The 27748-nt window shown below is 35.8% G+C and overlaps 2 protein-coding genes across 3 annotated transcripts in view; one reads left to right on the top strand and one right to left on the bottom strand.

The window, feature by feature from the left end:
* Window positions 1–7542, bottom strand: part of LOC113495095 (zinc finger protein 490-like) — an 11832-nt gene extending 4290 nt beyond the window's left edge. Inside the window, exons 1-10 of the mRNA XM_026873691.1 lie at window positions 7271–7542; window positions 6907–7078; window positions 6571–6771; window positions 4078–4215; window positions 3834–3913; window positions 3450–3646; window positions 3030–3125; window positions 1632–1766; window positions 432–542; window positions 5–142 (exon numbers count right to left, since the gene is read on the bottom strand). Coding sequence (XP_026729492.1) covers window positions 5–142; window positions 432–542; window positions 1632–1766; window positions 3030–3125; window positions 3450–3646; window positions 3834–3913; window positions 4078–4215; window positions 6571–6771; window positions 6907–7078; window positions 7271–7390 — 1388 coding nt within the window. The 5' untranslated portion in view covers window positions 7391–7542. The remainder of the gene's footprint in view (window positions 1–4; window positions 143–431; window positions 543–1631; window positions 1767–3029; window positions 3126–3449; window positions 3647–3833; window positions 3914–4077; window positions 4216–6570; window positions 6772–6906; window positions 7079–7270) is intronic.
* Window positions 7543–7729: 187 nt separating this feature from the next.
* Window positions 7730–27503, top strand: LOC113494878 (phosphatidylinositide phosphatase SAC2-like). Of its 2 annotated transcripts, none has more exons than XM_026873389.1 (18): window positions 7730–7961; window positions 8143–8528; window positions 10301–10585; window positions 11002–11186; window positions 13373–13484; window positions 14331–14403; window positions 14622–14814; window positions 15292–15457; window positions 15896–16057; window positions 16321–16391; window positions 17933–18071; window positions 18520–18647; window positions 19001–19172; window positions 19520–19682; window positions 19933–20039; window positions 20244–20358; window positions 21236–22032; window positions 22427–27503. In XM_026873389.1, the coding sequence occupies exons 1-18, from the start codon at window positions 7865–7867 to the stop codon at window positions 22526–22528; spliced, it is 3453 nt and encodes a 1150-aa protein (XP_026729190.1). In that variant the 5' UTR covers window positions 7730–7864; the 3' UTR covers window positions 22529–27503. The 2 variants fall into 2 exon arrangements, with proteins under 2 accessions (XP_026729190.1, XP_026729191.1); XM_026873390.1 differs by having other exon boundaries at window positions 17933–18056.
* Window positions 27504–27748: the final 245 nt, after the last annotated feature.

Here is a 27748-nt window from a genome sequence, read left to right on the forward strand (position 1 = left end):
GAGCCCGGTGACGTTGATCTGCTGGCGCATCTTCTTGGCCTCCAGCTCCAGCTGCTGCTGCAGGTACAGCTCCTTGTGGTGCACCTTGTTGTGGTACTTCAAGTGGTGGGCTTTCGTGAACTTCTTGTTGCAAGGACCGCATCTGGAGATACAAATACAAAGATTATATAATTATTTATATAAGGTGTACTTCTTGCATCGGCTCGCCTTTTCAGGTAAGAGAGCACAAAGCTACCCCCAACAAACAATACATTTTATATATACATACTTTCAGAATGATAATTAGTTTACACAAAAAATAAAACATGTATGATTAGAAAAACATGAGTCCAGGTTCTGTAAACTTTTTTTAACACTGGACATTTTTACTTATCATGCCATGTAATTATCACATCATTTTATGTAAGTACTAGTGTTTCTGGTATACTCACGAGTATTTCTTTTCTCCTGTGTGTGTCAGCATGTGGTTAGCGAGCACGTAGGAGTACGTGAACGACTTGCCACACAAAGAGCACTGGTATGGACGAACGCCCATGTGTAACCTGTTTAAAGAATGGAACATTAGTAATTTTGTACTTGGTATGGAACTGGATAATGGTAATGGAACGTTAGTAGTCACGAAATAATTTATCAGCCTTTAGATTTTAGACGCGGGAGTCGTTCTTTAAAAAGAAAAAAATAGATATTGAAATCCGACAAAATTTTTAATTGTGTTATTTTGTTCTTAATTAATATGTAATTAGGATCCAAGAGGTCATATCTCTATGTATTTTTTTGGAATCAAAGGATAATAAGTATAAACTTACCTGTCTTGGACGGCCACATTCTAAACTCCACTCCGCAGTGGAACAGCTAAAATAACCCAACCATATTTACCATAATCAACACGATGTCTACTTGACTCCATTCGCCACATCACCTGTAACTTCTCACCTAGACAATAAAGCCTACAATCGCTTACCTTTCATGCTTCTGCCGAGTACCGTAGTCTCCGAATCGTCGGTCGCAGATCCTGCACTTGTACGGTCGCTCGCCGGTGTGACGCTGCATGTGACGTTTGAGCGCTTCTCTCATGACGCTTGCGAAGCCGCACACGCTAATATGATGCGGTTTTATAGAGGTTTGTAGCGTTTCTTCGAAAGCAGAAATGTGTTGAGGCATGATAATGTTGGTCAATCTACTTAGTCTATATCGCGGCAATCCATTTAGGATTTTTTTTAGATACTCAATGAATTACTATCATGCCCCAATTAAACTTCTACTACTAACTTCACCTTCTGTTTTCTGCAGTCGAAGTCCGAATATGAAGGTCGTCGAGCAACGCAAGTGTATACGACTGAAAGTGTCCGCACACGCTGTATCCGTAAAAATAAACTATTTGTTCAAGGGACTTCGTTTTGAGACTGTTTTATTAGGCAATTTAATTTCTAATGTAATTACTGTTGTGGAAATCTTGGCAACCCTAAACCAAAGTTACCATAAGCTGCCAACAATTAATCATGTCAGTTGTTCAAGCAACTTTAACATTTAATCCAACAACAATCACCAAGTGGTACTTACTATTTTAGTAGTTTTAAGTCACCAAGGGTATAAAACAGTCTCAAACCTATCTCAGAAGCCCCGAAACTTGCCTCTCATGCTTCTGGCGACTGCCGAAGTCCCCGAAGCGGCGGTCACAGACGCGGCACTTGTAGGGCCGCACGCCCGTGTGCCGCATCATGTGGCGACGCAACTCCATGTTCAGAACGCACGCGTACCCGCAAACGCTGCAAATTAGCAGCAACGATACATTACGTATTATACAAATATGATCGTACCGCGCATCACAAATAAAATAGAAAAAAATAATGTTTATTACGGAGTGAAAAAATATAAATAAAAATGATAAACATTAAGCATCGAGTTACTAGTAATAGACATTGATTTTTGTAAGTAGCACTACTACCTTTCAATTTAGAATCTTATAAGAATAGTTATTCCATATTATTCGTCTTGTATAAAGGGAATTGTAATCTTATCAGATAAAACTTATAAGGTTGAAGGAGGAGTTTTCATTCTAAATTAGCAAGGCGTTTAATTTAAAAGGAAACAAATAAGGAGCTTTTATTGTGAATCATAAAAAATATATAGAAATAAAATGAGAACATAAACATATAAAACAAAAATAAATAATAAACGAGACGCGGGTGCGGGTGCGTTCTTCAATGGCTTAATATTTCTAACGTATTACCAGACACAGCGTGTAAAGAAACCGACAGAAAATGGGCGCAGGTGTTCTTATATCACGTTTTAAACATTATTTAGATGATGCATGAATTGCAAAGACGCGCATATCTCTGACCCCCTACCAAGTGATATTTCTACACTCGCTAAAGTCAATAGAAAACGATCACAAAGCCGAATTCACGAGACTTGTTGAAAGGAAATGTCATCTCCATACATATGAGCGTTATTTATTGATCAAGGATTGTAGAAATTTCACTAGTTTGAGTAGAGTGACTGACATTAAACATATACAACATATTGCACTTTGCAATTCGATATGATAATTCTCGCATCGTCTAAATGAGTCTTTAAGGAAAGCAATTAACGTTGATTCATTGCACTGCAAATTCACGTTGTGAATTAGAAATACATAAATCCTTATATTTGAATCCAATTACAAGACCCCACCGGCACCCATATCTCGCAGAAAACACTAAGGTGAAGTTGTTTGATTAACATTATAAATAGATAAGACAATTTTTAACATCTTATAAGCTATATTTACTTTAGTTAGTCTTGAGTTAATAATTTCTATAAGATAACCATTACATTACATCAGAGACTTGTAAACAAAGGATAGGAAAAGGTGTTTTATTCGTCATGTATTCAAAATATATTTTTCTTCATAAGAAACCACTATACATTCAAAATTTTAACCTCTTAATCACACTTGTGTTTTTTTCTACTATCATGGTATTCTTTATTAATTTTCTGCCACTAAGTTTGCTACAGTATTTTCTAGCTAAAATATTAGTTGTACATACCTGCAGACAAATGGTTTGATTCCTAAATGACGTCGGATGTGAGCCTGTAAGGACGCATTGGAGGTAAAGGAAGCGCCGCATGTTTCACAAGTGTGCCTGTAGGTGCAAAGATACATAGAACTTGAATTAGCAAAAGGGAAATTTGGTTCATAATTCAAGTTTTAATTTATTGTCTGCCATGAACTGCGAGCGCATCAAAGAGGTTACTAAAATTCATATTTCAAATAGATATCTGCAATTAACTTGAACACAGTTTTGAATTCCTAACCATAACATCGCATGTACAAAACTATTAGTTATTTGTGTAATGAACCTCATGTCAAATGCTGTAGTCAGTTAGTGGAAATGCATACAGATTGAACTAAGCTGATGTTCTTTAAAATGACAATAATTCAAGCAAATTACTCTTTTTCTACTCACGTCTTCTCATAGATATATTTCTTCTTAGTCTGGTACTTCTTCTTAGGCTTAGGGTTTAGGATGTGCTCAGGGATTGGCTCGGAGAAGGCCAGGATGGTCTCCTTGAGCAGCATGTCCTCACCATCCTCTGACTTTGGCTGTTTCTTAGGTATCAGAGGCGTTTTGCGAGGCCTGCCGCGTTTGCGTGGTGGAGGTGCCTGCTGGTGCCATGAAAAAAATATAGGAGTAAGTATTTTATGTTTGTATATCTCCAAATAGGATAAGATAGCTTTAAATTAGATGTTAGTTTTCTGCTAAACATTGATGCGCCTTGATTGTTAGTATGTAAAAATTTTAGTATGTAAAGATTTTCAGTTATTTGATGATAAAATAATTGTTTCTTACAGTTTCTTTGCTTTCTGGTTCTGATTCAGGATCTTCACCAGCTGGTTCAAAATCAGGATCGTCATCTGGGTTTCCATATCCTAGGAAGAAATCAATACAGTCATTGTCATTTCAAAATTTACAACAAATAAAGTTTAGCAAATATAATTAAGGGTCACTAAACCACAAATCACCACTATCACACTTAAATATTTGAACTACCTTTAACACAACACTAACTATAATGAAGACATTATCTCCTCACCATCATGACCAAACGCCTCATCCTCAGCATCCTCTGGCTCTTGCTTTAAATCCAAAGAGCCGGTGGCAAGTAATGTTGTTAGGGCTTCCGGCTCCTTCTCCTGACTCTTTGGTTTCTTGCGCTGATAGGGAGACAGTTCTGCAAAACAAAACAATGGTATTTATATTAATAAGCTATAAATTAGAAAATTAATGTTAATATGAAAATTGGCATAGAATCCTTGATTTATTACTGGAAATAAATTATTGAATACTCATGCAGTAAAAACATTATATTGTTAACTAGCTGTTACCCGCGACTTCGTCCGCGTGGTTAGAAAATATAATGTAGGTTTTTTTTTAATCGGATTAGTTTTTCTGCGTTTCTGCCCTTAGTTGTAAAATATTTCATTTCTGATCTGCTCCTATTAATCATAGATTGATGGTAGATATATATCCTATTGCCTTCCTCAGTTAATGGGCTAACACTGAAAGTCACTTGGACTTGCCAGATGTGCAGAAAAGTAACATGGCTTTCTATTTAGTAAAAGAATTTCCAAAATCGGTTCAGCATATTATGTTGAGATTACCCCCCACAATGTCACAGACACACAAATTTTACCTCTCTATGATATTATTAAAAAAATATACCTTAAGTTTAATTTTTCCTATATGCACATAACCTACATATACCGACTTATATTATAAAGCTGAAGAGTTTGTCAGGCTTGAACGCCCTAATCTCAGAAACTACTGAGCGGTATGAAAAAATATTTCAGTGTTAGCCCATTAACTGAGGAAGGCAATAGGATATATATCTACCATCAATCTATGATTAATAGGAGCAGATCAGAAATGAAATATTTTACAACTAAGGGCAGAAACGCAGAAAAACTAATCCGATTAAAAAAAAACCTACATTATATTTTCTAACCACGCGGACGAAGTCGCGGGTAACAGCTAGTAAAACAATAAAGACTTCTTTTAATTTACTTTTCAAACTATGACAGACATCAAAATATGTCAAATGTTTGACAGGAAAGTAAGGTAAAGGCACCTATTTCCGCGGTGTTTTCATTATAACTTAAAAAAAAACATAAACTGAGTATTTAATATACCTTTCCGTAGAATTGGATTTTTTTATTAGACGTGTTATTTATCTTAATTTGAAATATACTCACAGACTGACTGTAAAAAAGATAAAAAATGTTAAATAGTGAAAAATGCAAAGAAGTCTGAGGCACCTTATTCCGATTTAAAAATTCTAATTCCAATGCATTTGGTTCCTAATTCTGAGTGAAAAAAATATTAAGGAAAGGAGAAAGGCAAATCTCTTTATTGTCTTTGGATTTTAAATCAGTCTTAATGTTTAAAAATGCTCGGTATTTAAAAACTTAATTTTCTCCTCAATGCGTGAAGAAATACTCAAGAGATAAGTGTTTTCGATAAAAAAATATAAACCTTATGATATTTTAAACTAAACAAAAACTCACACAATATAAAACTATCAACTAAAACACTATTTAGCAAATTTAGTATGAAACATGCATTCAAGTAGCTGGTAGCTTTAAACTGAGCGATTATTTGAAAACCTACACATACTAAAGCCATCATTTGTAAGACTATTTGTGTGTGTACATAAATAATTAAAAAAACAGCTAAATTATTGATTAAATAATGTATCTTGCAGACAGAAGTAATAACACTGTTCTCTTCTACAATACCGGAATATGGTGCCTTTACCTTAATAAATTAAAATTTGTTATTTTTTTGGTCTTTTCTGCATTTTTTTCGTTTTATCTCACCGTTTAAACCTTCCCTGGACTTCAACGAATAGTTCAAGACCAAAAAAAGCCAAATCGGTTCAGCCGTTTTCGAGTTTTAGTGAGACTAACGAACAGCATTTCATTTTTATATATATAGATATTCAAGTTAGAACATATAAGAATAGCTCAGCAGGGGATAGATTAAGCTAATTTAGGAATAGACTGTAGCTTTAGAGCAGTATTTAAAGTAATGAAATTCTCAATTTTAATGTATTTCCAAGTATTATCTTGAATATTGTCTTTTAGTTAGTTCGGCTAATATGAACGATACTAAAAATTGTAGTCTTGTGGGAATTATGTTTCTCATGTTATTAGTCATGTAACAGCTTTAGTGAATAACTAGCTGTTGCCCGCGACTTCTTCGCATGGTTAGAAGATATAAGTTATAATTTATACCTGCCTTCTATCTATCTTGTAGGATTCAGTCAGCGTTTGCAATGTAAGCGCAAAAAATGTGTTTTACGACCTCACATTAGAAACCTCAAAAATTTTAGCCTATGTGTTATTCTGATGTATAAGCTATATTGTGGTAAAGTTTCATTCAAATGCATTCAGTAGTTTTTACGTGAAAGAGTAACAAACATCCATACATCCATACTTACAAACTTTCGCCTTTATAATAGTAGTAATGGGTCCACTTTGGATATATATATTGGAGATTGGGTATCACAATGTTACATAATCCTTACCTATCTGTCCTTGTTCATTAGGATACTTCCTAGGCCGGCCTCTTTTTCTTGGTCCAGGAGCTTTAGTCACTACGGCACTGCTAGGAGTCTTGACAAGAGTGCGGGTCCATTGACCCTGAGGGTCATGTTCCACAGGCAACTCATACTGCAGCAACAACCCATTCTCCTGCTTTATAGTTATAGTTTCTGTCTCTTTGCCAACTAGAACGAAAATTTTGTACTCAGTGACTCATTCAATGTTTATAATTTGTAACACAAGCTACGCCTGTCACGTTTAGATGTTTAGGCGGGAATTTATATAAAGATATTTTAATTGTGCTCGATTGATATTCTAACCTTTTGATGAATGCCCCGCAGACACAGTTTCCGAACTCTTCTTGAACTCTTCCAAACATTCTTTCAACGTATCGTTAGATGTAAGACACTGCTGCTTGAATAGATAGGCGTAAGTAAGCTTATCCACGCAATTCAGACATATTAGCGTCGGTAAACTATCATTTTTGGACACCTAAAATATAAAACATCATTTCGACTTTTCCATTATTTGCTTACAAATTAATATCATCATATTTTTAAGTTCTGGGATGTCAGCAAAAAATCTTAATTTTGCAACAAATAAACCAATATAGCAACATTATTGTAGTAAAAAATCAAATAGGGTGGCCATCGCAACCATTTTGATGTGGTAATTTTTACATACCTCCACGCCGCAACAGTAGGTGTACTTGTCGCCAAGTTGTTCGTTATTTTCGTCCCAATCAAAGAGAGAAACCATGTCACCGGTTTCTAAACACACCCGACATGTTAATTGCCAATCCATTTTGTAGTAGAAACAGTGTAATTATTGCAAGTAAAGCTAAAAACTCAACAAAATGCAGCGTTTTCTCAAACCGGAAGTTTGAACATTTGACATTGATACCAACATAACCACTACATATTATTGTCAAACGGCGGCAAAGGCTTCTTCCGTTCTGCCTCCATGCTTGCACTTTTTATGTGGTTAATTAATTAAATTATTACTCAAAGTAATACATTTTTTTGTAAATCATTTTGTTTTAATTATTTAATGGTCAAAAAAATAAATTATCACGAAAATATATTTTATTAAATCTGTGGCTATGCCAAAATTCATTGGTGGATCGAACCGTACCAATCTACGACGCTGCCAACTTTCTAAAATAAATATTCTGCCCCTTCCCCTTTCAAGAAATGTCAAATCAGTGCAAAATACAACAATAATAAACACGATGAAATTAAATCGAAACATAGTGAACGTGTAATAAATCAAGACAAAATGGAATTATTTCGATCAGAATTGTATTACATATTCGTCAGAAATGAATCAAGTTTATGGTGGAACAGAATTACAGGGGCATTTTCTGTTCGATCAGGTGAATAATAAAAATCTTTTAAATTTTTTGGCAACTGCATTTATTATTTGACCTAGATTTCCTTGTAATAAAATTGAAGATTAATCATATTAAGACAATAAAATTAGTATTCTAACTTAATAACTGTAATTATAATTGATTAAATTATCATATAAAACTTGGTGTAAATTCTTTGTTTTAGCATGGGATCTGTCGGATATTGAGGATATCGAGTGCTTAGGGATAACTGATGGTATAATAGGCAAAGTCGAGCACTCCAATATATTCGAGCCTCGACTAATGATTATAAAAGAGAGTGCACCAGTGGGCACAATATATTTTCACCACACAATCTACAAAATCAAGTCAATATGCTTTTTGAACATGGGGCAGGCGAACCAGGAGGTGGACTTGAGTCCTTGCACGAAGCACGGGTCCCTGAACTCTGTGTCGAGTTCCAACAAATCATTGAACAAGAAGATGGGGGCTAGACTGTTTGAGAATTCAGCTTTCTTGAATAAAACTGTTGGTGCTGTGAAGAATGTCAGTAATACGATCAAGACAACGACACAGCAAGCTGCTACTCAGGTACATACACAATACTATATTACATAACAGGACATAGCAAGACTATGGTATCCGTAGGCATTGGCTATGCCAGTTTAGATGTCAATTCATCCTCCTTAAATGCCTAAAATTCTTCTGAGTTTACATAATCTTTCATTGTAGTTATAATAAAGGAATTTCAGTACCTTGTGACAAGCATTAACAAATGCTTAATAATTAATATATTACTTTAGTAACATGAAAAGGAATGGAATATAGTGTTACTCGTTAATAAGGAAAATATGTTGGTGAATAATATGTAATCAATTTTTTGTTCATATCTACATAAAAACAATTGATAAGACAAACCTAAGATTACTCTGAAAATTTTTTGATGAAACAAAATATTTTTTAATAAATACTGAGAGTTTTATCCTGCATAGTAAGGAAAATGCTATCAAATACCAATAAGAAATGTACTATAAATGACAATGTTTTGTTATGTTCTGTTGGATGGAAACGATAGAGTTGGAAATTCAAACATTTGTTTTTTTTCTCAGAGCCTATTTTGTGAAGTTACTAACTTAACACTAAACAAATCAAAAATAAATATTTCAATATAATTTAAAAAAACCTATTTAAATATGTACTCTATTATTGTCAATTTACCATACAGTTTGTAACACTGATTTAGTAGATCAATAAAATATAACAAACGTATTTCCTTCCACATAATAGCATACAATGTTTTTATTACAACTAATTTTATACTTATACTATGTACACATAAGATTTAAATTACAATGAATCCTGAATGCTTTAGTACAATTATTGATGTTTATAAATCTTCTGTTGCCTTGACATAAGGTTTAAATTGCGGTAAATCATTCTTCATCAAATAAAACAACTGAATATTTTAGGTTTTATAAATGTAGGCAAGTCTCACATCCTTTATTACATTGATATAAGGTTCAAATTTGCAATGATTTATATCTTCTATACAGTAAAGTGTTCTCAGTGTCTGAGTCATGCGCAGGAAATGTTAGTTATACATAATATGACTTTATCTGCTGTACAATATGTAAATTATAATATTGAAAGGGTGATTGACAGTACTTTAGTATAAATTTAAAATGTTTTGTTAATTTTATGTTCACGATTTGATGTGAATTGTTTTAATCCATTACAATACAATATCTAGTTATCAAGACCACAGTGTGTTTTTTTTAAATGATAGGTACTTTTTATAATATAACTCAGTTTGAACATTATTTTGATGATATTTTATCTTATATGTTGAGCTTACAATATCTCCACTTGCTTGTAACAAATTCATAGGTTCTCATTAAAAAAGGATTTTGCTCTCATGGAGAAGAAATCAAGTCTCTGTATTGCGACGATTTGAGTCGCCATAAAATACCATGAGTGGCATACCATATTAAATCATGGTGCTTGTAAAAGTATCTCCAACTGGCGGTGGTTAAAGTTTACATTAATAATAAGAGTAAATCACACAGCCAATTATGTTATAAACAAAATGTTTCCTTCCTCGTCATACTGCCAATTTAGGTTTCCCTACTAAGGTATTTTAAACGCAAAAGACAGATTGATTTGAGAGTTAGTTACGCTCTTTCTTATCCCGTAGTAAAAGCACTTAAGCAACCGTAAAGGGTGGATGATCCTGGTTGCATTGCCTTGTAATTTGATATTACAAAAGTAACAGTAATCTAATTTGAATTATAACTTTTTAAATACCTCGCGTACTAACACAACAATAATTCAACCAAAAATTAAATTTAAATTTTTCCACACAGGTAAAACAAACAGTCAAAAAGCAACGAGATCCGAAAATAGCCGAGCGTTTTGAGAAACGTCTGACCGACGAATTACACAAGATATTTGACGACTCCGAGAGTTTCTATTACTCAAGAACGCTGGACATTACCAACTCCTTACAAAGGCAGTATGAGATTGAGAAGATCTTGGAGTCGGAAGCTGGGACAGGGAAACCGGTTGTGGACATCACGAAGTGGTGGAAGCATGTTGATGACAGATTCTTCTGGAACAAACATATGCTTAAGGATATTATTGCGCTTGGTGTAAGTTTATTTCGCTCTTGGAATGATATTAATATGCTTACAGGTGACACAACACCTCTGCAAAGATAATTTTTCATTAATGCATAAATTATAATACACTACTAATATATAAATTTAAATAATTTAATTGAATTAATCTGTTGCGTATCGATCCGAATTTCATATTTTTAATAGTAGTTCAACTGGAATAAATGTTAATAACGATATGTAGGAAATCACATAGGAAAAGAATGTTTGAAAAAATTCTTAAATACTTTCTTCAGAAGCTGTAAATTTTATTTCACACACATCTAGCATTATTCTGAATTAATTAATATTTACTTGTAGCACCAAAATCATAGGAAATGTCAGTGGTTGCCGCTCTTTGACGTGAACAATCTAAAACTCATAAAAAATTACCCCTCATACCTACACAGAGTCCGGACAGCGACCAATGGATCCTGCCCATCATCCAGGGCTACGTGCACCTCTCTCAGATAGCGGTGGAGCCGGCAGACAGCAACCCCCTCAACACTGAGTCGCTGAACAACGCCAGTTCCTGTGACGAGACCTTCACACTAGGCGTCATATCTAGACGGTCTAGATATCAGGCTGGGACTAGGTAAGATAGACTTGGATTTTGTCTTCTTTATTTCGTTAAGTAATAAAGGAAATTAAAAACAACATTAGTATCCCCTATACTAATGTTGTTTTTAATAAAGGTTTATTTACGCGTATTTATCGAGATCTCCCGTCTAGTTTCGGAATCAACCGGCACCCTTAAATCGTGAGCTGACGGGGCGCCGGGGTTGCGAGTCGAGTAAATAAATAATTATGTGATAAATATTTATGTATCATTATATGATTAGCCTCACGAAAGTTAATAAGATGCAAGAAGAGTACTCTGAAAAAAAGCAATACCTGGACATTTATGTGACTTTGAACCAGTCAATCAATCAGCGCTACCCGTGTTTTCCTCAAAACTTAATAAGTCGAACCCGACAAATGTCCCCAGTTTTCAATGGAATACTATCTATTTTCAGTTTTGTGGACCAATGTATTAACATAAGTTTTATATTTGCTGTATTTAATAATTATAAATAAATAATAAAAACTAAATATATCAAGAATTACACTTTATATAATGAAATTAAACTTTTTATGAAATAAAATGTACACTAACTTGAGGCTCTGATTAACAATAGAGAGTGAATCTAGATAAAACTGTTTATCTTACCACAACATAGGAGAACGTCACACGATGTGAAAATTGCGTGTATTATGTAACGCTAATTATTTAATTGATGCGGCTTGCTCTACAAAACACCGCGGTAATGAGTTAAATTAGTTTTCGTGTTACACTATGAGTTATATGGCACGTGAGTAATTATTATGATCGTAGTAGCATGGTGTTGTTCAAGATATGCGAATTTGAATCTTAATTTATTCAGATAAAAGTGATTTTCGCTTAAAAGGTCTGCTATGATTTATGATCGATTGGAAATCGAAAATAGGGCGTAATGTTAGTTGTTTTTGTAATATACTCTTTTTCTCGTTGGATATCTTGCTAGAATGAAACCGCCGTGATTCTTTTCCGGGAATCCGGGGACGTATTCATCGCTACAAATAAAGCAATTTATCCATGTATTTTAAAGTAACGAGAAATTATTTTAGACTATTTATTTCCTCATCAGAACATACATTGTTAATTGAAGACTGTAATTATATTTTTTATGAAGAAAGTTATAAAAACCATTCATTTCGTTGTAAAATGAAAGCGGAACGAAACCACATCAGTGAATTGAAAGTATTGTTATGTAATTGGAAGGATACGCCCATTTTTTACTTGTTATACATTTTTGCCGGGCCGAAGAACTTAAGAAGGCTTTCGGGAATCCAGTTTTTCCAAAACCAAATTTTATTAATCATTTGTCAGAGATAGAGAGACATTAAAATTTTCTCGTCGGATAAATTGAGTATAATATTAGATAAGAACAAAATATTTTATCAACACATTAGCGATGTTAAATGAAGAGTCAGTTAAATGTAGTTTACTCTAGATAACATGGTTTTCGATGTAAAAGATAATATAGATTATGATATAAATAAGGAAGGTAGTGCTGGCAAAACAAGGATTAGGTGGATGTATTATGCTGATAGATGTATAACAAGCAAAGTCAATAATACCAACTGATTATGAAAATATCGATTAATTTTCGCGTATTAGCAGATCCTTGCAAAGTCAAGTTCAAGGGGAATTAAATTACTCGAAAATCCACGGTCGCAAAACAAATGAGTGCTCTCAAATCGTATTTGAGCTAATTATACTAATGAGGAACGATCCAATATGATCAAAGAAAAATCAGACAGGCTTTCATCCAATCGACGGGGGTTGCATTTCGGTTGTGACGAGTGTGACCCCAGTATGAGGCGAGGAGGCCGACGCTCTTTACACGTCGGTCTCCAAAAACAAACGCGAAAGCGAGCCGCCGGCCCTACTCAACGGCCGTACAATACCATGTAATTGCACGTGCAGGTACCAACGCGGCTGATGTCCCACGGCGGTTAGGTGTAGTCAGTAAGAGTCTGACATTACTCGTTCTCTCTCCCGAGAGGGCAGGTGTCCATGAGGATTCCTCGGCCACAACAAAAAAAAGCCTATCATCTAGTAAATCTTCGTGGATTCTTCATTACTCGTACTAAACAACGCCATATGCGATAACATTCATCAAAAGACCTACGTACTAGTTTTATTCTGGAACCAGAGCTCTCAATAAAATCAATGCTTTAAATACACTTTCCTTCTAGGTACAATCGTCGTGGTATAGAACCAGGCGGGAAGGTCGCGAACTACGTGGAGACCGAGCAAATAGTCTCCATCATATGCTCGGACAGCATCCATCGAGCTTCGTTCGTTCAGGTAAACATTTTTGACAGATTTTAGACGTAGCTCAAATGGTAGAGCTCTCGCTTAGCGTGCGAGAGGTGCCAGGATCGATACCCGGTACCTCCAAGAGTGGTTATGCATTTTTCGCGGTAGTCTGCGAATTCGTTCCCGTTTGGCTCCCGGCTGAAGGGAACGGAATAACATTCCGGTGTTTTTAGCCAGTAAGAGTTCGGCGCACCCTTTCGCCTTCCCCAAGGCGAAGGAATTCCATGAGGACTTCCATCGGGTCAAATAAAATGTACACAGCGTGTATTATACTTAGTATACTTGTCACAATCCAAACAGTTACGCAGTGTGGTAGTCGTGGTAGTACACCATCTGAGCTGGTATGAGTAGCCATTGAGTAGCCACAGTAAACCACATTTCATTTGTCCTATTGTAAAGTCGAATATTTTTGGTAACGAATTACTATACTCAGCATTCTTTATACCGTTATTTTATTCGTTCACGTAGTATTCACGGTCTGTTAGTTTTTGCAAACGTAACGGTATTATTTCACTAAATCGTTGTTCAATTTACCGTATTATGGTGACAGCTAAGTTTTAATTTACTGACATATAAATGGACCCTTTGTTTAATCACAGACATGTAAAGGTGGCAATCTCTGCAATGCAATATACTTATAAGTATTTTCACCGTGACAGTTTTATAGTAACGCAGGAAGACTGTTAACCAAGTAAATATCAAACTATGTCAAAGCCATTGTCAAAACGTATTCTTTCTGGGAAACCTTAACGTCTCAGAGACTAGAATGATTACGAAAGACATCTGCGAAAGTATTTAAGTTAATTTGATTTTAATTTAAATCCTTCTCTATAGGTACGCGGCTCAGTACCTATATTTTGGAGTCAACCGGAGTACAAATTCCGACCCCCGCCGCGTCTAGACCGAAGTAAGTAATTTAAAAGCTTTTTCCGACCTAATTAATGACGAATATTTTTAATAAATATAACACCAGCATAAATGACCCAAATCTGGTTTGATCTATCTCATTGTAACTTATGACCAATATTCTTGCTAGTTGTTAACAGTATTTTACTTTGGTTAAATATGTTAAGTGGTAGGTGCCCTGATTCTTTAGGTAACAATAAATACTTATGCTATGTTTAGCGGAAGACGACTCACAAACCGCCTTCGCCAAGCATTTCACTGAAGAGCTCAAAACATACAAGCAAGTCTGCATCGTGAACCTGGTCGACCAGCAGGGTCGTGAGCGTATCATATGGGAGGCTTACGGCAACCATGTCCTGAAGTACAATAGTCCAGATATTATATATGCTACGTTCGATTTTCATGAGTATTGGTGAGTTTTTAATGTATGTATGCTTTAGGTTTTTGTCTATAAATTTAAAATCTTGTTCATCCATCATTTTCATTTATTAATTGATGCCGTTTAAGTAGGTTTTTTTTCTGACCTTTTTCTTCAAATTACTAGTTCGGTTCAAATAAATACCTCGCTTGAGCAAATTTTCGCGCGCTATGGATTTATTTTTTTAATGTATTTTTATTGTTTAATTTGGTGAAATGTCTTAAATTTACTGCAATTAATAGATTCCTCGGTACGTGCGTAACTATAACAATTAATTCGATATTCGATTATGCCTTTCTCGCTTTAAGAATCCAAGGAAAACAATTTGCATCTTTTTTGGCACTCTATATACCGCAATTTTCTAAAATGAGAAAGGTGGCGTAATGGTAATGTCCGATCTCATAGAGTAAACTTCCGAAGTAACAACCCTTTTAAATAACACTAGAATAAATTAGTAATTTACCTCCCCAGCCGCGGCATGCACTATGAAAACGTGAGTATATTGATCAACGCGCTGGCGGACGTGATTGGTGAGATGCGGTTCTGTTGGCGGGATGACAGAGGTCTGATATGCACTCAGAACGGCGTCTTCAGGGTCAACTGTATCGATTGTCTCGATAGGACTAATGTGGTGCAGGTATGTAAAGACTTTTATAACATGATTGTTTATGAATAACGAACTTGATGGAGTCTTTAATTTTTATTTAGCTAGTAAGAATTGTTTCTTAACCTTTTTTCGTTTTTAAAGTTACCTTTCATACAGTTATCTGCCTGTAGTCTTGTATTCCACCAGTTAAATATTTTGTATGAATGGCTATTTTTTTTGTATGTGACATTCGAATTTTGACCAGGCTATACTTTCTGCTTTGATTCCTAGAAAGTATCATCTTGACAGTTTTGTGCAACTGGTTATTGGCTACTGGTGGTGGGCTCCCTTTTCTGCTCGTATGCTCCAATTAGGCCTATTGAGAGTCGGATGGTTTTGTGAAAATAACTATACGAACCTCAGCCACCAATTCAGTACTATTCAAAACCATAGAAACCAGATCATTTAACTAACTTTATTATAACACAGACGGCAATAGCCAAGTACGTGCTAGAGCTGCAACTTTGCCGGCTCGGGCTGGGCACTCCTGGCTGCGGGCTGCCGATCTCCTTACGGCAGGCTTTCCTCACCATGTGGGCTGATAACGGGGACGTCATATCACGGCAGTATGCTGGCACTAAGGCGCTAAAGGTAAGTACGAAACTTATTTAGAGGCTTATTTAGATGATCCGATGAATGTCAGTTTTGAATTTAAACTTGCACTTCGACTCGCTTCGGTTAAGTAATATGCTGAAAATGTTAGATTCTTTAGTCTCTATCTTTCTTCTTCTTTCATTTACTGGATACCTCTTATGAGCAACTCAAGTCAAAGAGACAAGACTAACAACGCCTACTTAGCATGCATTACAACGTTTTTGAATGGTTGATGTTAATCAATATCTCCTTGCCTACAGGGTGATTACACAAGAACTGGCGAGAGAAAGTTCACGGGACTAATGAAAGATGGCGTCGCATCCGCAAACAGGTAACATTAACTTCAAAAACTACATCCTCCCTTTTACAGGTAACAAAACGACAACCTTTTTCCAGATTCATCATCTGTAATTTTAATGACAAGATAACCCAATGCGCGATAGACATTTTACTCGGACAGCAAGTCAATATGGCGACTATAGAAACATTCGATAGTATTTGGTGCAATTTTAAAACTGCCTCAAAGATGTTGTTGCAAAATATGGACAGTGAACAAGCGAAACTTGAAATGATGCCAAGTTACTTTGGACATACATTAACCAGTGAATTGGTTGGCGCCGAGATCGCTTACGGAATGGGGAGGTCAGTTTTTTATTAGCTTGGCTCTGTATATTGGCACACATAGTACCTTGGCCCAATGTCTTTTCTCCACTTGACATATAGCACGAAATTTTGTGACCAATATTGGATCAAACATTTGGAACAAAGTTTGACTGGTAACATACTGATCTTAACCTCAAAAATATTTGGCTGATATTATTTGCTTATTGGAGTATAAAATTGTACCATACTTTTTTCCTTTCATAGGCGATTTTTTTTTGTAGTAAGCTTTGCCGAATCTCAAATGGTTGTGGCAACTTTAGGTAAAAATTGGAGCCAATATGTGGAGTCGATAGCTTTTAGAATTTGAACCTTACTAACAAGTCGTTCTGCTTTTTTGACCTCCTCTCCGTATGTGGCACCTCTATCTTAAACTGATGCTTTACTTTTATATTTTGTATACTAAAGTCTTATTTTTTTTCGTATACTTCTGCAATAATATGACGTCACCTTAACACCCTGTTCTGCTGTTAAAGACTAATTATCAGAATTAGCAATACTTCCGTTTTGAAGAGTAGCACTAGCCTGCCCTTTTATATTTAGTACTATTCTAATTAAATTCTCAGTACACTGAATAATCCAGTAGATTCGACTGTGATATGAAAAGGTTGATAAATGTTTGGTTCTTTATACTAAAATGACAAATATTGAAGCTCTTGAAGCTTAGAAGAGAGAGCGCTGTTCTGCATGTGGTTTTTAGTGCGCTGACAGGTTTCCACAACTACAATATTACTAATGTGAATTAATGGGAAATTAATGGGACAAGCTCACCACACATGCTCGTCATTTCAACTCCTGTAAGCCAGGATCTACAAAGAAACAAACGAATACCACCGATGCACTTTTCGTGGCTCATTAATGTGGCAAGAGAAGAGATATCAATTATTATAATAACTTATGCAAAGCGGTTTCATAATTGATTACTCACGCTTGTTTATCGGAAGGAGTCCTTAATATCGAGACGACGGGGCGGCAGGGTCGTGCATCAAACTGTTCGACGATTATATGGGCAATGCTGGACCCCAATAAATACGATGTTGACAATGTTTGGTATAATTCGGAACACAAAACAACTGAAGTTAAAAAAAAACTATACACTACTACAAAATATTGGCAGTACCCCTTCGTTATTAGACAATATAGTTACTTAATTGATCGTACAATTTTGTTCATTGATATCCTCCTTGCATATCCTTCCCGACCTTGTTCCAGGTACTACCTGTCCACCTTCAAGGACGCCCTCAGGCAGGTAGCCATCGACGTGATGACAGGCGAGTCGCGCTCCATCCCCGACCAGCTGATCGTGCCCGACGGCGCGCGTTGCACGTCCGTCAAGGTTATCAGCTTTAATGTGCGTGCATGGCTAGCTTGTTGACTGCCGGTTTATTTTTATTCTGTTTTTGAGTTTTTTTTTTTTGTAAATTATGCCATTTTTAGCAGATTTAGTCCTGATTTTGCGTTTCTCCATTCCTTTTCTTTGATAAATTTTTAAACTTTTAGATGTATATTTAAACCCCTTTATGCTTTAAGATGCTCTAAACCCCTTTTTCCTTAATACTCGTTATATAGATTACGTATTAGTTAATTCTTTTGCGCATTTTTTTCCCCATCCCACTGGCTTACGGTTTTTCCGATAGTACCAATTATTTTCTACTATTTGTTAAGCGAACTAACAAAAAATTTATAACCGCAATTTGATTTTTCGCTTGTTTTCATTCAAATGTATTCGCTACTGCCTCTACACTTGAAAACTGTTCAAATATTTGATGTCACCATACTAATAGTATATATGTTGACAGGATACAGCCGAACCAGACACGGCGGCTATGGCGCAGCACGTCAAGTCCTTGATAGATGACTGTAAGAAGCTTCTCGTTGATACGGAACCAGTGCTAGGATCTTGGGGACTGATAGATGCTGATCCTAAGTGAGTTATTCTTACTTAACGTGTCTTAAGGCTTGTACCGAGTGGATATCAAATTATTTTTGTCCTTACTTCAAATGTTCAGATAAACGCCATATATAAGTATGTATGTATAATCAGATGGGGTTTAGCCCCAAAGCCCTTTAAGAATTATCCCCGACGGACTTTTTTCATGAGGTTGTGTGTGTTCATGTAACACTTTAACACACATATCCAACTAACTACGAAATTATCGGACCTAAAATTGTATTTATCGAAGTCCAATCAACATATCTGCAGGCTGAACGCAAAACAAGCGCGTGTAGTCTGAATGCAGCTTACTTTTATGATATACTAAACGATTTATTTGTCATCAGTACTGGCGACCCTCAGGAATCGGAAATGGACAGCGTGCTAGTACTGACAAGCGAGGCCTACTACGTGGCGGACTACGACGAGACGTCGGACCGCTTGCTGGGCGTGCAGCGCGTGCCTCTGGCTGACGTCACTGCCATCGAGCTCGGGCCCTTCGACGCTAACGTTACTACTGTGAGTACATACAGACTAACGGACGAACAGACAGACACACAGACAAACAGACAGACGGCTCTAGAAAATATGCTTCGCTTGTCGACACAAGCAAGACTTATTTACACATGTACATTTTATTGTTTACTGTGAATCGTGTAAGTAAGAAGTACTTTCGTCTGATTGCAAAAATATAATATCAGGAAACTGATCAATTTACCTATTGCCAAAGCAACAACTCATGTCTGTGACCAGTTAACACAAAACTTAACCAATCACGACGTTTAACATGCCTTTTAGCAGACGGCTAACAAATTTATCATATTCACCAACATTTAAGCAAGCCTCTCACTAAATTTCTTGTTCAGATTTTCAGTGTAGGCCGCAAGAGTGGTTCGGAGCCTATCTACTGCATCCGCATCAACTACACGAGCGGCGGCGAGGCGGGCTACTTCCATATGTTCCGGTCTACCTCGCTGCGGTTCTTCAATAATATGGCTGTGGTCATCAACACGAAGGATGAAATGATTGGTGAGTTCATATTGTTCTATACATTGTCTGTCTTGCAGTTCAAAATAAAATGCTCAAATTGAATGAACTTACGCGTAAGGTAACTTCCGTCTTTCTCTGTCTTATTCTGACAATGTTGGTTGGTCTTCAGCTCTGCTGATCTATCACCACCTATCTAACACCCAGGATGGTTTAATATTAGCCAGTTTGCTGAATTATATTCTAGGAGAGGGTAAAAATTAAGTTATAATTAAATTCTTCACATTCACAGAATCTTTGCACTCGATCTGCGAATCGCTGATGGTAGCTCGCGACGTCGCTAAACTACCGCCCATACCGTTCCACGATGGAGTCAAGTTGGAGAAGAGGAAATCTAAGGTACTATCATTTATTTTCTATTTAATATTTTCTAAGTCAGCTTTATAAAGCCATTTTTCTATTTTCGTGATGGTACAATGACAGTTTCTTCTTCTTCTTGCTTCTTTTTTCTTCTTTTGCCGGTACTTTTGTACTTAAGTCAACTTATCGCGGTTTATGGCTTTAAATAATTTATTTGTTTTTATAAATCATGTTTGTGTATAGGTACACCCTGGTCAGAGCAGTACCCGTTCATCCCTGTATCTCGATTTGTCGAAGCTACCGACTTTGACTAGAAACGTCAGTGAGACTCAACTCGTAGCTGACATCAGGAGTGTTGGTAAGTTTATATAATAATAAGAGTTCACTAGTAGTTATATTTCGTCTAGTATTTAATTTTTTTGCATGTCCTATCTTTAACACATCACTCGGCTAGTGGTATCTAATTATGAACGAGGATATAAGACTGCTGAGATTTGCGCTGAAGAATTATCTTATATAACCTTTATTCCTGGAAACAAGAAACAAAGCTATCGGCGGAGGGGGCTAAAACCAGCGGAAAGCTTCACCTCCCAACCTGGGACCATAAGGAAATGCAAACTACCGCCATAATCTATCCTTTCCAACCCAATCATGCCTCCTCCCCTCGTCACCTTTTACTGCAACTAGGAATGCAGTAACTTTAACTACACCATATAGTCATACACCCTTCCCTTTCCTAATCTCTCCTCGTCCCTTGCAAACAGCCGCCAGCTTGACACCTCACCCCCCCTCTACACTAACGTACACACAGCTAGCTTACCCACCCTCCCGCCCCGCTCCCAGACGGGCCGCGCGTGTCGGGCGCGGCGGCGGTCCGCGACCAGCTGGTGCGCATCGTGTCGCGCCCCGCCATGCACATGCACAGGCACGTCGTGGCCACCGCCAGCGACTGGCTGTCGCACTCCGCCCAACAGACCGTTAGTTAACAACGATACAATGATATCTGCAACAGTATTCTCATGTATTTTGCGTAATTTATTAATTGTCAGATAGTATTTAGTAAGAATTCGTAGCGAACGAATTACATCTACTAATAGAACAATAAATAGATTTAGAAGCCTGTGCAAGGCTAGGTAAGTTCTATTGGTTCTTACTTTTCATACGTATTAGCGAAATCCTTTCATATGATCAACAAGAGGTACATTGTTTATTGAGATAACCCATCTAAATTCCAGGATCAAAAGCCCTGACGAACATGTCGGAGCAATTTAGCAAGTTGAACAAACTGAGTCACTCGCTAAACGCGCGCGCCCGCCCCAGCTTACAGTTGAAATTCGACCAGAGCGCCTCCCGGACCAAGAAGATATTCACCCTCGGACAGAACAAGGACAACAAGAAGAAGGGCAGCCTCTCCGACGGCATGAGCTCGGACTACTCGTCAGACGACGAAAACAGAACGAATATCTTCGAACCGACCTTAGACAACTTCGAGAACACACAACACTACATCGGCAAGCCCGGACAGAAGAGCGAAACTGAGAACGACTGCGAACTCATACAGAACCCGTTATACTCCTCCAAGATCGAGCCGAACGATCCGCAAGTCTTTATTCCCTCGGAAATAGTGACTAATATTGATAAACAAGCGTCGAAGACGCCAAGCAACGTGAATAAGATAAACCCGTTTAATATAGACGCGTCTAAAACTCCTGAGATACATGTGGACAGTGCTTTTCCGAAACCAGCTCCTCCAAATTCCTTGATGCTGGCTCAGAAGCTATCGCACAGTTCAAATGAACTACATTTTGATGATTGTCAGTCTGAAGGGGTCAATTTCCACGTCCGTTCAAACTCTCAGCACGAGATCACTCTGAACATTGCTCAGTCGCACAGCGAGTCAGCTATCAGGCAGTTCAAGAACCTCGCCAGTCCAGTCTCGAGTTCCACTAAAGATATGGTGCTGTCACCGCTCACGAAGTTGGCTAAGGGCGTGCAGAATTTGGGCGCTAATTTAGATCCGAGAAAGATTAAGGTTAGCTTTGACTTTCTTATGTTTGTGTACTAGCTGTTGCTCGCGGCTTCTCCCGCATAGATTTCGGTTATAGCTTCAATACTATACCCTGCCTTGACGCAGTTTCATAAAAAGTATGCTGTATGTTATCAAGATTGTCAGCTACGAAATTCTCACTTTTACAAACTGTCAAAACGTTTATAATTCTGAGTTTTCCATAATCGGAATGAATGTTTATTGCCCATTTTAACATTCATTGGCCATGTCTGAGTGTCGAAATATACGAAGTACTTTGAAGTTTGTGGAAGTAAATGGATATTCAGTTATAAAAAGATTGAATATAAAAATCTTCAGGGTACCTGTAGAGTAACAATAATAAAAACATTAACATCATAAAAAAAATGTTTATTCTCAGGGCGCGCCAGCAGTGAAGCAAGTAACAGAACAGCAGTACGAAGAACACAGAAAGTTGCAAGAGAAATGGCGCGGATGCAACACTCGGCTGGTCGCACTCTAATACCAGTGTTGCCAACAAGCTAGAGTTGCCAGGTGAAAATACTTCTGTTCATTTACCCAAGAAAGCCGCATACCCAGTGATATAATTTTATTTTTTAATTAATTTATTGATATCTCTTTTTGTGTGCACAATTTTGTATATTTATGGCGTAGACTTAGTCTGCATTGTACAGTTGGATTTATAGAACGTATTACGAGTTTTCAAACCTTACAGTATTGGTAAACTAATTGGAGTTAGTTTACAATGTATAATGATATATACGAATAGTTTGCAGGGTTATAAAGGTTCGATCCTTTAGTATTAGGGAATGATATTAGGGCAATTATTGTTAATCTACCTCTGTGTTTGTCCCTATTTAAGAATCTTCCTAAATGTACGTTTCCGTGGGTTGTGGCCGATACGATAAACGACAGAGAATGGTAACTATGACGCCGTGTCCTGCCACAGGCGCGTGCATTTACCGCTATACTTATGAAAATAATATTATCGCAGTTGTTGATACGTGATAGCACAGTTAACAGTCTATCGCCGTAGTGTCGGCCGCCATCCACAGAAATACACCTTAAATCTCCAATCACACAAGGATATTTTCTAACAATTATCAAGACAATCGAATATATTTCGCCGCTGTTTATCCATGACCTTTTTATACGTATTAATCGAACAGCTTTTTAATAATGTTGGTATTTTCGAGCACTTATTAACTATGAACTATCAGCTACAATTTAATTTATTAACGTTTTTTATAGAATTGTAATTCATATTCAATCAATACCTGATAAAGAATGCTTTACTTTATTTTTGTGTCATATTCATACTAATTAGATTGCTTTAAAAACAAAAAAAAACTGTCTATTTTTGCATATACGCTTGAGACGAATATAATGTAATTTGTTTAATATACCTTGAATAACGCTAATATTATGATATAATACTGGGCAAAGTCAATTTTTTTGTATAATTTAATTTCACTGTGATTTTATGCCGAAATATGAAAGCCAACAAAATAGTAGTTATTTAAATTCTAAGACGCTTTCTTATCAGGAATTGGTGGAATTATATGCTATTAAAGCTTTCGATGTTACTTATAGATCTATATATAGTCTATATTTATACTAAAATAGCTCAAATTCTAGGATGAGATGTCTGTTCTAAAGCTGTATTGTACTGATTAGATATTTTGACGGTTTATAGCTGATAGTTTTTAGACGAACGTTTCTGCTAACTTTATATTGAATGCGAATTGATGTTTATATAATTATGTGACATAAACCCTGGACAGATTTACAGAATTTGTTATAACTTATATATCTTAATTAAACTTGATTTTTTTACACATATGTTGGATAAAGATTTTTTTTCTGTAGTGTAAAATAAAATATTACTTTGATTGGCAACACTGAATTATTAACTGCAGTAGTGTACAATGTTGCCAAAAAACAAAATTTCCCCAACTTTATGGGTATTTCTTTTTTGTAGTAAACAACTAAGTCCTTTTGGTTTAGGACAGGGTTTTTGCTACATGAAAAAATAATTGCGCTGTTTCTCTACTTTTATAAAAATTGACATTCCTAACATTTAATTATAGTAATACGATTAAGGCCTCATATAGAATTCGGTAGAAACATTAAATTCAATCAGAATACATTGCGTAGTACATATAGTGTTGTATGCATTTAGAATAAAATTGTTAGTACATTGCAAGCGATGCATGTTAAACCGTATCTCGAAAAGAAAGTATTATTTCTTCAATTTACTAGCACCACCATTTACATTAGAAATGTTTATTCCAAATTTTAAAGAAAGACATTAAATACCCACCAATTTAGTACCTACATGATTATATAAAGAAGCTTCTATGTGAAATGGAATTGTTACCAACGTTCATTACTTGATAACGAAAGAAAACTATTTTAATGATGTGATGTAACTTGTTAAGTCTTTGGGACTTTAAATTAAGAGCGAGATAGAAATATAAAACATGCTAATATAAAAAAATGAATGATGGTAGAAAAAGAGACGGCAATAAATTTACACCTTTCAGAAAGACTTCGTGATAACAGTTGGTAACAAGTCCAAACATTAAAATGTTGTACCAAATATGTAACCATAGCTTACGTTTGTTTAGGATAACTCGTCTAATTATAACACAGTATTATATTAATCATATTTATGTGTATATACCGTCTATAATGATCGTGGCTTCCATAGAAATATATTGATGTTAGATTGTACTGGGAACTGTTGAAAAGAAACGATACATGAAAGATAATATGGGAAAGATTGACAAAGAAAAAAGAATTACAGTTCAACAATACGGATGAATGGAACAACAGTACGGATGATGCTTTTGTGGAAGCGGGACAGAGCTATACTCAGAGTAAAGCGCTTTCTCATTTCCACAATAGCTTGGCTTGATTTAAGAACATAGTAAATTCTCCGGGGAAAATTGTAATTGTTGCATGTCAAGACTAAAATTGCGGGTAGAACGAAAAGTATTTGCGTCCTTTTTATATAAAATACGAAAATTCATAGATAAAAAGTGATGCTTGTTGATACCAAATTAACCGCAAAGCTTCGAAAGCCTTATTCCCAAAAATGTTATTGTACAAGTATTATTAAAATTATATTGTCTGTCAATAATAGTGTAGCCACTACAATAATACAATTAGCGGTGCATAAGCATGCCATAAGCAAAAAAGAGCAGTTATAGTCTGTACGATCTTGCATGGTTGGGATGGCACTTAACAATCATTATTGCTATAAAGTAAAAATAAATAATTAAACTCTGTTAAGACAGGAGTAAGGCGTGGTGACCATAACTCGGTTATCCGTGCATTCATTTTAACATGCAGGCGTCAGGCGTGAATGTTCATCATACCAAAAAGGAGGACAAACATTTGTGTTATCCACGAATACTTCTTCTGACATTGGGTGTCTTTGTGCATGTAACTTTGATGGATTCAAGTCCTTAGTGAGAAAGTCGTTAAAATTAAGATTAGCTCACAGTGTGATCATACAGCCAACTGGAGCTTGAATACATAAATAGCAATCTTTGCAACTGATTTATTCATTAAACACCTGTAGTAATTACTAATTACTCATCGGACCATGCCAGAAAGTTCAGACCTAAAACTCATCTATTTCTTTACCCTGTCTAGTCCATTTAATCTCTGTTCACAATTAAAACTATTTATTCTACCATTTTAGTATATTTTTTGAATATTTTAAGAACTATATATACTTTCATGAAGTGCTTATATAATCTATACGAAATGCAAATAACTGCCAGTGTATTATGAAATTAAATCGCATTCACTAGTTTTTATTATAGTTATAGATATGCACCAATTATTAGACAAATGTTATTAATATATTTCGACCGTTTGTAACGTAGTCATAAAATTAGTTTTAGTTCTATTTTCGTAGAAATGTTAATGCAATAATTGATGTCTACCTATTCTATTTCCGATGTTTATAAATAAATTTGACGTACTAGTTCCATTGATGTTGAATATGAAAAATTATTAATTGCACGAAGAAACTATTAGTATTAGGACACATATACAAAAAAAAAATGTTTTTTCGTAATATCCATATTAAAATTTCAAAATATTCCCTTATATCATCATTCGAAATGACAAATTTAAGAATATTACGTAAACTGTCGCAAATTTATTAGTTACAATTACAAAAAAAAGTGAGAATAAAATAGTATTTTGAGTAATTCCATTTAGTGTAATGTTTATAATAAATTAGTTAAGTTTAATGTTGTACGTGGCCAAGGTTTCTCTTTAATTTAATACATTCTGTTTTTAATATTGACATTATACGTATTGAATAAAGCTCGCTACCTCGCCGCGCAATAGAAACTCGAAAAATAACTGGCAACACCAAAAACAGGTTATGGTGTTGCCATATAATGCAACAGAATAACAAGAATTAAACGTTAAGGTTAGGGCGTCGCGTGGCTTTGTGTGTTTGGTCATGCGTTGTGTTAGAGAGTAGCTCGTAGGATTTTATATCAGCTTTATATTCAAAGGAATAAATATTATAACAATAATATAGCAAAATCGATATTAAGACATCGCTTACAGCTTAAAAATACCTGATAATATAGGGACAGTGTAAATTAAAAAGTTATTAGACAAGGTGAAAAATTTCGTGCGTGTTATAATACACTACAGAGCCCGCAGCCGCAGCTCTGTATCACAAGATGAAATTGAAACACCCCCGACGGTCACTTCCACGATTTTTTTATGGCTCGACATGATTTTTATTAAACATGTCTAAGAGCACTCGCACATAATTCACCTTCAATACAGGACAAACTAAATTGAAATCGCTTAATCCGTTCGGAAGCTATGGTGTACAGACAGACACGTCACACTTATAACATCCCTCTTATTGCGTCGTAGGCTAAAAAATGTAACATCATCGTGGGCAATGTATCGCAACACGCAGGAATTTCTCGTCTCATCTAAAATTGTATCCGTCTAACCATTAATTCGATGTTTTAGGATGTAGATAAAGTACGTAGTTACGAGAAATACTGCTTTTATAAAATCCTACTGGAACGCGTACAAAGCTGTTGTAATTGTAATTAGCTTGTTAAATATACATCAGAGCATTCTAGGTCAATTCTTAGTTGTTGGTAGTATGTTTGCTAGTACAAATTTTTTGTCACACTTTAAATATAATCGATTAATTTATTTATGTATCAAACTGATTTTTGCCACTAAACTATTTTTTTATTCTGTGGCAACATTGTAAGGATTGATTTGTAACATTAAATGATATATTTTAAATACAGTATTTTGAGATACATCTATAATCTTACAGTAAGTTATCAAGACACTTTTAACAAAAGCTGTATCGAACTATTAGTTTTGTCTGTGATTTATTTATGTCCTACATAATGTTTTGGTTATTATTTATTTTTTGAACATGAATAAATAATGCTTTTGACGAAGTACCTGCTGTTTTATTTTTGTATGAAAGCTCGTCAATACCTCGATAGCTTTTACCCTGTCTCACTGTTGGTCAAAGGTCTGCCTTACACACGTCGACGGACCAATGTTGCTGAATTTGCGACGAAGTCTCGTATGCGTGGATGGTGGCCCATTCGTCGTCAATTTAAACATTGTCTACTAATAGACCATTTTTAGTATTGATTGCCCGTATTGACTCCATATAACGTAACGAAAACGTAGTTTTACA

Source organism: Trichoplusia ni, chromosome 6, assembly GCF_003590095.1.
Source record: "Trichoplusia ni isolate ovarian cell line Hi5 chromosome 6, tn1, whole genome shotgun sequence".
NCBI classification, from domain to species: domain Eukaryota; kingdom Metazoa; phylum Arthropoda; class Insecta; order Lepidoptera; family Noctuidae; genus Trichoplusia; species Trichoplusia ni.

What these genes read in the sequence shown, in the direction of transcription:
- LOC113494878 (XM_026873389.1), top strand. Translation starts at nt 7,865, where the DNA reads ATGGAATTATTTCGATCAGAATTGTATTACATATTCGTCAGAAATGAA. An exon ending in AGATATCAGGCTGGGACTAG is followed by an intron (nt 11,187 to 13,372) that starts GTAAGATAGACT and finishes CTTTCCTTCTAG; the next exon opens with GTACAATCGTCGTGGTATAG. An exon ending in TCAAGGTTATCAGCTTTAAT is followed by an intron (nt 18,072 to 18,519) that starts GTGCGTGCATGG and finishes ATATGTTGACAG; the next exon opens with GATACAGCCGAACCAGACAC.